This window comes from Lynx canadensis, chromosome D3 (assembly GCF_007474595.2).
Source record: "Lynx canadensis isolate LIC74 chromosome D3, mLynCan4.pri.v2, whole genome shotgun sequence".
In the NCBI taxonomy this organism is placed as follows: Eukaryota; Metazoa; Chordata; class Mammalia; order Carnivora; family Felidae; genus Lynx; species Lynx canadensis.
In genome coordinates this window covers 16,729,168-16,740,211 of record NC_044314.2, presented here as the reverse complement: position 1 = coordinate 16,740,211, position 11,044 = coordinate 16,729,168, and the positions used below count along the sequence as shown (strand labels likewise).

The window sequence follows — 11,044 nt, the reverse complement described above, 5'->3', positions numbered from 1 at the left end:
GATGGGTTGTCTTTTACTGACCTATTTAAAGATGTTGCCAGAATGGTCTCAATCTGGAAGACTGACAAAAGGTTCGGAATGAAACAGGAACCGTACTGAGTGCCTGGCTTGAGAACGTGCATTCGTACCGGCTCCTTTCACTTAAAAAATTTTTTATAATGTTAATGTTATTTTTGAGAGAGAGAGACAGAGAGTGAACAGAGGAGGGGCGGAGAGAGCGGGAGGCACAGGATCGGAAGCAGGCTCCAGGCTCCGAGCTGTCAGCACGGAGCCCGACGCGGGGCTCGAACCCACGAACCGTGAGATCGTGACCTGAGCCGAAGTCGGACGCTCAACCGACTGAGCCACCCAGGCGCCCCCACTTTCACTTTTAGATGCACTGCTTGGAGCTCAATGCATTCGGACCACTGCCTCTCCATTTCCATTTCTAACCCGTTTCCTCAGTGGAGGGGGGTATTGGACACTTCAGCTGACGGGGGAAAAGCCACTGCCTGGGATTCCGTCTCTTTTCCCAGTCCAGCGCAGCTCTCCTTTAGACAACATGGCAGTGTTTCAGATTAAAAACCACTTCTATTTCCCAAAGAAAAGTGACCATCTGTTGCAGATCTGGCCCATGTTAACAGTTTGGTTCACAAAGTGAAATCCCCCAAGTTCTACTTTCATGTGGGAGGGGTAATCGAGCAGCACAGAGAGACCTTCAGGTGGCAGCTACAACCCGTGGCAACTATTCGGGACTCACGCCCTGGTATTGCGTTTTACCAAATCAAATCTCTCATTGTCTCCCCAGTCGAGAATTCCACCGAAAAAATGGGATGTCTTTAAAATCCTTTTATTCCTCAGTTTGGTACACTGGCCCTTCCACTTGGACATCCGGGAAACTCTTCGCTGCTGTGTCGAATCTTTTGATTCCTCCAGAAACATCCCAAGATTTGTGACATGGGACAGCCGGGTGTAGGCCTACCGAAGATTTCTCATCACACCTGAATAAAATCCCAAATCTTTACGACGGCAAGGCGGGCAAGGACTCTCCCCAACGCCCCGAGCGAACTCCTCAGCCTCTAACTGGCGCCCGGGGTCTATCCGTGCATAGCCTGCTCTCGACCACCCCCTCCCAGCAGGCATACCGATCGGGCGTGACTGTCGTCTCCCCCGATTTCTTTCAAACCCATCGAATTGATTTACATCTCTTAGTTTACTCTATCCAGTATTTCTGCGTGTTCTAGCAGAAGAGGGTCTACCATTTTCTGAGACCACTTCAGAAGACTCTTTTACAACGCTCCCAACCCGGGGAGCCAAGTATAAAGAAAGTGAAGGTCATGCTTCGTAAGCGGCAGAGCCAAGATTTAAACCCAGTTCTGGGGGCACCTGGGTGGCTCAGTCAGTTAAGCGTCCGACTTCGGCTCAGGTCACGATCTCGCGGTATGTGAGTTCGAGCCCCGCGTCGGGCTCTGTGCCGACAGCTCGGAGCCTGGAGCCTGTTTCAGATTCTGTGTCTCCCTCTCTCTGACCCTCCCCCGTTCATGCTCTGTCTCTGTCTCAAAAATAAAGTAAATGTTAAAAAAAAAAATTTTTTTTTAAATAAACCCAATTCTGTCTGACACCAAAGCCCTGTTCTTTCCTTTTAATACTACACGGGCTCTCAAAATTGGAATTACTTGGCTAAATAAATGGTGCTTGCCAAAGGAGATTAAAGGACTTTTTAAAACTGCCATTAGTAACGATTAAGAGTTCCAGCTTAACTACACTTTTACCAGTATTTGGTTATTAAAGGTGAAAGCATCAAATGCACTGTTTTAATTAGTTTCTGTTTTTCATTACCAGCAAGGGTAAGCTGTACCCATTTTCATTTCTCCTTCTCTTTTTACGCTTCTGTGCGTTGATTCTGCATGAGGGAGGCCGCCTAGGGTACAGCACAGAGCAACAGATAAACACGATCACAACCAGGGCCTACTTGGAAAAGAAGTAACTCCTTATTACCCGAGATCAAGGAAGGAGAAAAGTAAATTTACTAAAATATTTCTTTATTTGAATAAGGTCAATGTCATTTCTCGAATTTCAGCTAGCATCAAGTAACAATCAGAAAAAAAACACTTGACAAAATGTTATCCAATCGAAATTAACAGTGGATAGAAAACCCTTTTAAACTTTAAAAGAAATATATTAAACAGGCAAACATACAGGTCTAAAAAGTTGCAAGTGGTGATTTTACATTAGATCTTATAAATAAAAAAAAACCCCCATATAGTCGTTTGTTCACTATCTCCCTGCAGTAAGCACATGAACAGGAAAAGATAATCACATCTTAATATTCACAACTGTTATTGAAATTCTTTACAAAGATTGTTATCTCTGCAATGCATCGGGTCAGGCAATCCCTTATTCAAGTAATTTCTGTTTTCCCCAAGTTATCAAAAAGTACAAGTGTCTGAGATAAAATGCCACGAAAATTGCAATCAGGAAAGCAAAAGGCTTTAGCAGGCGGACTCTGAGATGGGAGTTTTCACGGCTTGACCATGATCTGGTGATTCTGGAAGTTTAAAAGCCATCAACCAAAGTGCCGAGGGCTACAGGCAACAACCTGGGTTTGGCGTGTGGCTACTGATGAACCAAGAGTTTTAGTAAAAAGAACATTACTTGTTAATTATAACAGAATCAGTGCACGTTTGCTAATGTCATTGATGATGACAATGTTATATTATGCTCTCAGCTCAGCTTTAAACCAAAAGAACGAAAGACTTCTTTTTTTGCATTCCTCATCCTGGTGGTTCTCAGACATTAGTGCGCTCAGAATCAGCTGAGGTGCTTGTGGAACACGACATCCTGAAGCCCCGCCCCTGAATTCTGATGCAGGTGCCTTAGAACGGAGCCCCGGAATCTGCATTCTGCGCAAGCACACCATGACCCAGATGGTCCACGGACCACACTCTGAGAGGCGCTGATGAATACCTCCTTGAATACCTCCAAAACATCGTTTACTGTCTGAGGCTTCACAGGGAAGTTTCAAGCTGAATAAGACATTCGAACAATCAGAGCACAAGTACCTACGTTAAATAAAAGCACTAGCCACGGTGTAATTGGATTTCTTTTTGAAAGTGGCATCGCAAGCACAATGAGTTGCACTAAAAATTTAAAATCAATTTTGTTTTAATCCAAGGCACCTGTAAAATACTTGCTGGTGTGAGAGAAGTCAACAAATTCAATTATACAAAATAGTACAGAAATGAAAGGATCCTGGCAGTGACTGATTTCTCCACAGAGCGAATATTTTTCTTCAGAAAGGAAGCTACCTGAAGTCTGTGATTTGGAGGAAAAGAAACCGAATTTCAAATGATATGACGAAGAGCCTTGCGAACTGCTTTACTAACTGATTTTCAAGTACATGAAATTACTAAGTAAAGGAGAAAAAGGTGCACACGCTCTCGTAGACGCAGCTGCCCCCCCCCCCCCCGGGTCAGGAGCGGCCACACGGCCCCTCTGCACGCGGCGGACGCGGGGCATACATGTCCGGTTTTCCTGCCGGACGTCCGGGCACGTGTGACCGCGGTTTTGTAACACTGGACAGTGTGCGTGCAGCCTTTCATCTCAAGAGGACCTCCCAACTGTCACAGCCCGCAACCTCAACATGCTTCGGAAGGGTTTTGTCTTTTTGTTTTTCTACAAATTAAAAGCAAATTCTGTGATGATGTCTCTGAAACGTGAATTTCAGAATGTTACTGCTACCAAGGACACACATCAGAGAAGCATGTTCTCTGTGAAAGTGACCCAAGCGGAGCGGGCAGTCACCAGAATATTCTCGTTCAGCGTTCCGGGATGAACGTTAATCTAGAAAGCAAGGCTAGGACTGTGTGCGTATACAGTATGGAGTAGGTACTGCTGAAATGCAGAGTTCCCCACAGCCTTCGTAGAGACTTTAGGCAGTTAGCCCAATCTGTGGATGACATTTGAGAACAAATTCAGGAAGGTCCGGAAGAATGAAACAGTACTGTTTTGTAACACAGTATTATTTTGGCTTCTGTGACAAAGGACAGATAACTACTGAAGAGTATTTTGCAGTAAAATAGTAAAAAATAGGTCTACGCCAGCTGTGAAAACATGAGGTCTGCATTTTAAAATGTCCTTTACCGACCGTTTCTAGAATACCTAGAACAACTATGTACAAAGACTACAATAACCCCTTCCAGTCTGACATTTCAAGGTCCAGCTTCCTCACAAGTGCTTCACAATATCCTTAGTTCTGGCATTAAAAAAAAAAAAAGAAATCGGAACTATTAATTCTATTTTTCAAATGTTGCCTTCAAAATCTTAACACTGCTTATACTACAGACTCCTCGATTTAAACGACACCAGATGATATGGAGTCACATTAACCAAAACGTAGTGCTAGGTTTTGTGAACTTGACCCTCAGGACATGCCATCAGAGCTGAATTTACACACTGTACAACATGCCAGAAATAAGTTCCTTAAATTACAAATAACCTGAAAATCATTTTCATAATATTGAACGGACACTGTTGGAATGCAGGCGTTCGAGAACGTGAGCAGCCGTGAAATGAACGTTACCAGGCAGAAGACCTATAAAAACCATAATCAGAGGAACGTTTTCACCTAAACCGTTTTTCAGGCAAAGAGCAGCTATTAACTTTCTTCCGAAATTCCCTTTAAAAGTGAAATGTATCATGGATAATCGGAGGGAAAAATACTTCAACACTCTGAAGCCTATTCTCTAGATCCTAAAGCTCTCAGACAAAATATTCTTTGATTTCAAAGGGAACTGCATTTAAAGGCCTGCAGGACTGGGTCACAGAGTGGGAAACTCTGATCTCTAACAAAAGACTCTGGTTACAAAATGGACATGATGGGGAGCTCTTAGACCACAGAGTTGGCGGGGGGGGGGGGGGGGGGGGGGCAGGAGGGCAAGTGTATTTATGTTAAATAAAGAAACCTCCAACACTGGAGATGTAGGGGTAACTTTCACATCTGGAGGGTGCCCCCAGTTTCTATTATTTACCATCTTGTTTATCAATATTCTGTTCAGTGGCTGTATTCTACTGGCCAGAAATTCACTGAAATTTAAATAGATTTATGTACTATGCACAAATTTACATGTGGTTGTCTTTGTTTTAAGGTTTATTCTTACCGCAAATCAAGGTTTAAACAGTTATTTTATACAAAATTTAATAATTTAGACTACGAAGCAATTTAAATACTTAAATTCCCTCAAAAAGACAACATTTTGTACACACATACATGATGAACACATAGGAAAATGGTGGTCAAAAGAATTTTTTGGCAGCTGCTTCTTGCTGAGTCCTAAGGAAAAAGAGAAAGAAAAAAAACCTGAAAGTTCTGTATGTTTTACTTTAGAAAGAACAGGACTGTTTAAAGTTGAAATACACATTGTCTTTTGGAGTAGAAGATGCACTAAGATAAACATACGAATATTCTATACCTCCCACATGACTGAAATAGACTAGAAACAACATGTGCTTTGTGTAAACTGAATTCTGTAAGTACTGAAAGCTCTGTAATGAGCACTGAGGACTCTGAGCATTTAAACTTAAACAAGTACAGAAAAATGTTCAGTTACATGTTAGAGACTTACCTATACATGATATAACCCACGAATAACACCGTTTGTACCACTACAAATATAACAAAGTGCATCGTAGATAAACACGATGGAAATGGTGGTAGTTCTGGGCATTTTGGCCTTTCATTTGATGGCTGTAAGGCAAAGGACTCTGTGTTATGGTTAGTCAAATTGGTATTTTAGAAAAAGAAGTAAATGTGCGATCTTTACAAAATTCATGGTGAACTACATAAACTAAAGCATTTCATTTATTCATCCCATAAATATCTTCCACCCCCGTAACTTTTACCACCTTTTAAAGTTCATTTATTTATTTTTTTAGTAATCTCTACACCCAACGTGGGGCTCAAACTCATGACCCCAAGATCAAGAGTCTCGTGCTCTTCGGAGTGAGCCAGCCAGGCGCCCCTACCACCTGACTTTCTGAAAGAGTAGATGATACTGGAAGGCCTCCACCTTCGCGGCCCAGGCACTAACTCGTTGCCATCTGGCCCGAATCGTCATCACAGTGACGATGAATATTTTGTGCTCTTGACGGTCACAAACCACGAATTCCCTGGACACATCCGGTTTATACTTGCTGTACTAGAGTAATTATCAACAGTATCCCCTTCTCAAAAGTGTTCTGGTTCAGGCAATTACATGGTTACATTCTTCGGCACCAACACTGTGGTTGGTCATGTGGTTGCCAACATTCTTCGGTACATATGTATCCACAGCATCAACCTGGTCATTGCAACACAGGCTGAAGCTGGGGGAAAATAACCTCAAACGGAGCTAAGGGAATAGGCGATAATGCTTTGGATGAGAGGTGATGGTCAGTAAGAAAACTATTAAGTCATATTTGAAAAATATGTATATGCAAGACATATATAAAAAAATAGTTAAGAAAAACAGTATCTAAAAATATAAAGGAGACAAGATTACATGTTAAAGACCTAAGTTCTTCCCTTCTACCACATACTAGCTAATGACCTCAGGAAAGTTATTTAACATATTAATTTTCTTTCCTAAAAAACAATAGATATTTTTAAAAAATCTGGTATTAGGACTTCCAGGAACGTAGACTACCTAATATGGACCAACTCACAGAAGACAACTGGCAGACCTAGAAACAAATCCAATCTAAAACGAACACCTGTCTGGGGGCGCCTAGGTTGAGCGTCCAACTCTTGATTTCAGCTTAGGTCACGATCCCAGGATTGGGCGATCGAGCCCCGAGGCAGGCTCCATGTGGAGTAGAGAGCCTGCCTGAGATTCTCTTTCTTTCCCTCTGCCCCTCTCTCCCGCTCATACGCGCGCGCTCTCTCTTAAGTACAAAAACAAAACAAAAGACACCTGTCTGCAGGCAAAGGCAGCAAACAAGACAGCAAGAAATTAAGGGATCAGCATTTTAGGGGGGAAAAAAGGCCAAAGGAAGACAACTTTAAGTCCATAGATCAGGGCTCAGTGGCTCAGTCGGTTAAGCACTGGACTTTGGCTCAGGTCACGATCTCTTGGTTTGTTGAGTTCAAACCCCACATCAGGGTCTGTGCTGACGGCTCAGAGCCTGGAGCCTGGCCTCAGATTCTGTGTCTCCCTCTCTCTGCCCCTCCCCTGATTATGCTCTTTCTCTCTCTCAAAAATAGACATTAAAAAATTTTTTTAAATAAAAAAAAAAAAAAAACAAAACCATGGGTCAGAAAAGAAATTAAAATGGAAGTTAAAAAAAGTTTATCGAAAGATTAATATAAATACTCCATATAAAGTATTATGGGATAGGAGGAACATTTTCTGCTTCCACCTCTGAAGGGCTGACCAGGAACAGCTCTGTCACCTTGACAACAAGACAAAATATACGAAACACCTGTTTACAAACACAGGCCACAGGCAGTGGCCCGGGGGTAGATTCTGCATACAGGGAGGGCCCCCAGAGAGAAGCGAGCGGTCCTACTGAGCTAAGTCAGATACTGTATTTTAGGGAGGCTAAGGCGGCTGTATGTGACAGAATATGAAAAAGGGTAACAGCAGAGACAGAAGTCTCTGAAGTTTGCAGAAGAGCCCTTCAAATCTTTGGATGAATCTAATCTGCACGTGCGTGGTGCAAAACTCCACATGGCCAGGGAAGAACTACTCCAAGCAAGAAGCCAGACAACTCCCAGAGCTCACGGGAAGGGCCGGAAACAGTGTGTTTTCCCACCAGCCAGCCAGAGACACCACTATAGTGGGGAGAAATGAACTCTTAGACTGGCGGTTCTCAACCAGGGGCAGTTCATTTGGCCAGAGGACAGCTGGCCACATCTGAAGACATCTGGATTGTCACGACTGGGAAGTGCCACTGGCAGCCAGTGGGTAGAGGCCAGTAACACACAGAACGGTTTCCCACACAAAAAAAGTTTGTGGTGCAAAACATCAACGGTGCTGAGAAATCCTAACCAGACCCATCCTAAAAGGTATGCTTAAAAAACATACCTTGAAGAGATCAGACTAACCCCCCAAACTTAAGTGTAGACCACAACAAAGTCGAATACTATTTAAAGGAATACAACAAAATCCAACAACCAGTAACATAAAAGTAGCAACGTTCAGCATCCAATGAAAAATTACCAGGTATGCAAAGAAGGAAACTTGACCCAGTCTTAGGAGAAAAATTAATCAGAAAAATAGACCCAGAAATGACACAGATGATGGAATTACCCAAGAAAGACATTAAAACATACTGTAAACATGATGTCTGGGCTTACGAATGTAGAGAAAAATACAAACATGATGAGGAAATGGAAGATATAAAAAAGGGACCCAAATGGAATTTCCAGAGACTAACACACAAAAAGATACTTTGGAGGGGATTAGCAGGACATTAGACACTGCAGAAGAAAACATCAAGAAACCCGAAGACGTGGCAAGAGAAGTGATCCACAACTAAAAAAAGTCCAACAGAGGTGCGTTTGAGCAGCTCAGTTGGTTCAACATCTGACTCTCGATTTTGATTCCTGCGTCGGGCTCGGAGCTGACAGCAGGGAGCCTGCTTGGAATTCTCTCTGCCTCTCAAAGTAAACAAACAAACATTAGAAGAAAAGAAAAGAAAAAATCTAACAGGAAAAAAAAAAAAACCTGAAAGAAACACGGCTAAAAATTTTCCAAATTAAAGACAGCTATAAATGCATAGAACCAAGATATTAAGCCCCAAGCAGAAGAAAAACAAAAGCAAAGCGTATCATAATGAAACTGTTGAAAATCAGTATTAGATTAAAATCTTAAAAGCAGAAAAAAACACATTGGGCACAGAAAAACAAAAGACCGACAGCCTTCTCGTTAAAAATTATCGTATAAACTATGATACAATCACACAATGGGGCTCACGTGGCTACAAGAGCAGTAAGGAAGCTCTGCACGCTCCTGTGGCCGTGTGGAGAAGGGAAGAAAGCAGGGAGAAGACAGACGCACAGTATATGCTACCATCCGTAAGAGTAGGGGAAGATTTGACAATGGTTTCTGCTTATCTTAGGAAAAGAAACAATGGAGGGATAAACTACAGACCGCCCCCCCGCCAATTCATTTCTCTCATTATAGAAGTAGCTTGAGCATCTTTTCATACATGTACAAGCTTTTCCTTTTTTTTTTTTTTTAATGATTAAAAAAAACTGTTTATTTAGTGTGAGAGAGAGGGCGAGAGCATGAGCAGGGAAGGGGCAGAGAGAGGGAGAGAGAGAGGATCCCGAGCAGGTTCTGCACTGTCAGAGTGCAGAGCGCAGAGTCCGATGCGGGGCTCGAACTCACAAACTGTGAGATCACGACCGGAGCCGAAATCAGAATCAGATGGTTAAGTGACTGAGGCACCCGGGTGCCCCAGTACAAGCTTTTCCCATGAACACCATTCATTTCTCCAGCACATTTTTAATTGGGTTGTTTCACACTGAATTTTCAGTGTCGGTCATTTTGAGGAGACTGGATCACAAGAGGAAGCGGCAAGTGCTACAAGCACTTGTGAATTTGATAAGGGGTTTGAAGGGCAGTAAGGAAGTTAAGGAAAAACTTCCAAGCGAAAGACTTACAAGCACCACAGGCCCACCGTCCAGTGTCGTCTCTTATGCACATCCAACTTGGAAAACTGTTACCTATTTTCATCGTTATGGCCAATCTCTCAAAACGTACCTGGGGCTTATACTTAAAAAACAGGCCTAAGAAAGTAAAATACCCCTCCCACCCCCCGAAAAAAAACCAGAAGAACTTTTAAAAAGTGCACGAAGTAAGACAGGAAAAGCTGTTGGAAAAAAGAAGAGTCTCGCCTCAAGAAAGGCCACAGTCAGCCAGCGTCAGACCTGTGCTTCCCACAGCCCAGGCGGAGACACGGGCTACTCAGCAGCCGTGAGTCTTGCTGTGTCTCAGTGAAGGGTCAAGAGATACTACTTTTTCTAAGCTGTTTACCTGACACCACTGCTGAAAATAAGACCTTTTTTTAAAGGAAAATTTACGGAAAGAATCTAGGAAAATAAGTCAGAAACTGCGACAGCTCCAATGATAGGAATAACAAGTTTTTTAAAAAATTCTATTCAGTAGGGTGTGGGAGCATGGAACATACAGACATTTGGATCGTATGGAATAATTTCACCTTAAATATTAAAAATGAACATTAGTACTCAGTAAAAAGTTCAAATATTTTCAGCAGAATACGTGTTCTCCCTGGGGCTCCTGGGTGGCTCAGTCGGTAAAGCGTCCGACTTCAGCTCAGGTCATGATCTTGCAGTTTGTGGGTTCAAGCCCCACGTCGGGCTCAGAGCATGGAGTCTGTTTCAGATTCTGTGTCTCCCTCTCTCTCTGCCCCTCCCCTGCTTGTGCTCTCTCTCAAAAATAAACTTTTTTTTAAAAAAAGACAATAAAAAGAGAAGAAAGAGAAGAAAAGAAAAGAAAAGAAAAGAAAAGAAAAGAAAAGAAAAGAAAAGAAAAGAGAATATGCGTTTTTTCCCTTTCTAACCAAGGACGGCTGACAACTATAAAAGCAGAAGGAAGAGAGCTTACCGTATTTCGCTGCAGCAAGTGATCTATGTCCCTCTTCACTATGTGGAGGTGTTCTTTGATGTCATTGAAGTGCTGGGTCGACTCATAAACTCCCCCTGCAGATCCCGGATGCTGGAGGCCACTGACCAGTCTGACGGTGTCACTCATGGAATTCCTGAAACAGAAAATCCCCTTAAACAAGAGAAGTGCTAGAAAAATAATTTTTTCAGTCACATATTTCAAGTGGTTGGATGTATTTCTAAGCCCAATATGGTAGATTATTAAAAAAATCAATATTTAGAAACACTGAATTGTCTTCAAGATTGGAAAATAATTTACAAAACTACAACTTAACATTGCATCTTTCTTTTACTACACAGATCACCTAAAAATAGCCACATAGGGAACACCGCTAAATAATTTGTGTTAAAACCAGTATCGTAAATGGATACTGAATAATGTAACAGCTGATACTT

General features: G+C 42.4%; 1 protein-coding gene across 2 annotated transcripts in view; it reads right to left on the bottom strand.

Annotated features, from left to right (window-relative positions):
- Window positions 1–2,004: 2,004 nt before the first annotated feature.
- LMAN1 (lectin, mannose binding 1) overlaps window positions 2,005–11,044 on the bottom strand; it is a 34,469-nt gene continuing 25,429 nt past the window's right edge. For both annotated transcript variants that reach the window (XM_030336293.1, XM_030336294.1), the window contains exons 11-13: window positions 10,590–10,743; window positions 5,604–5,725; window positions 2,005–5,311 (exon numbers count right to left, since the gene is read on the bottom strand). In XM_030336293.1, the coding sequence (XP_030192153.1) occupies window positions 5,275–5,311; window positions 5,604–5,725; window positions 10,590–10,743 (313 nt within the window). In that variant the 3' untranslated portion in view covers window positions 2,005–5,274. The remainder of the gene's footprint in view (window positions 5,312–5,603; window positions 5,726–10,589; window positions 10,744–11,044) is intronic.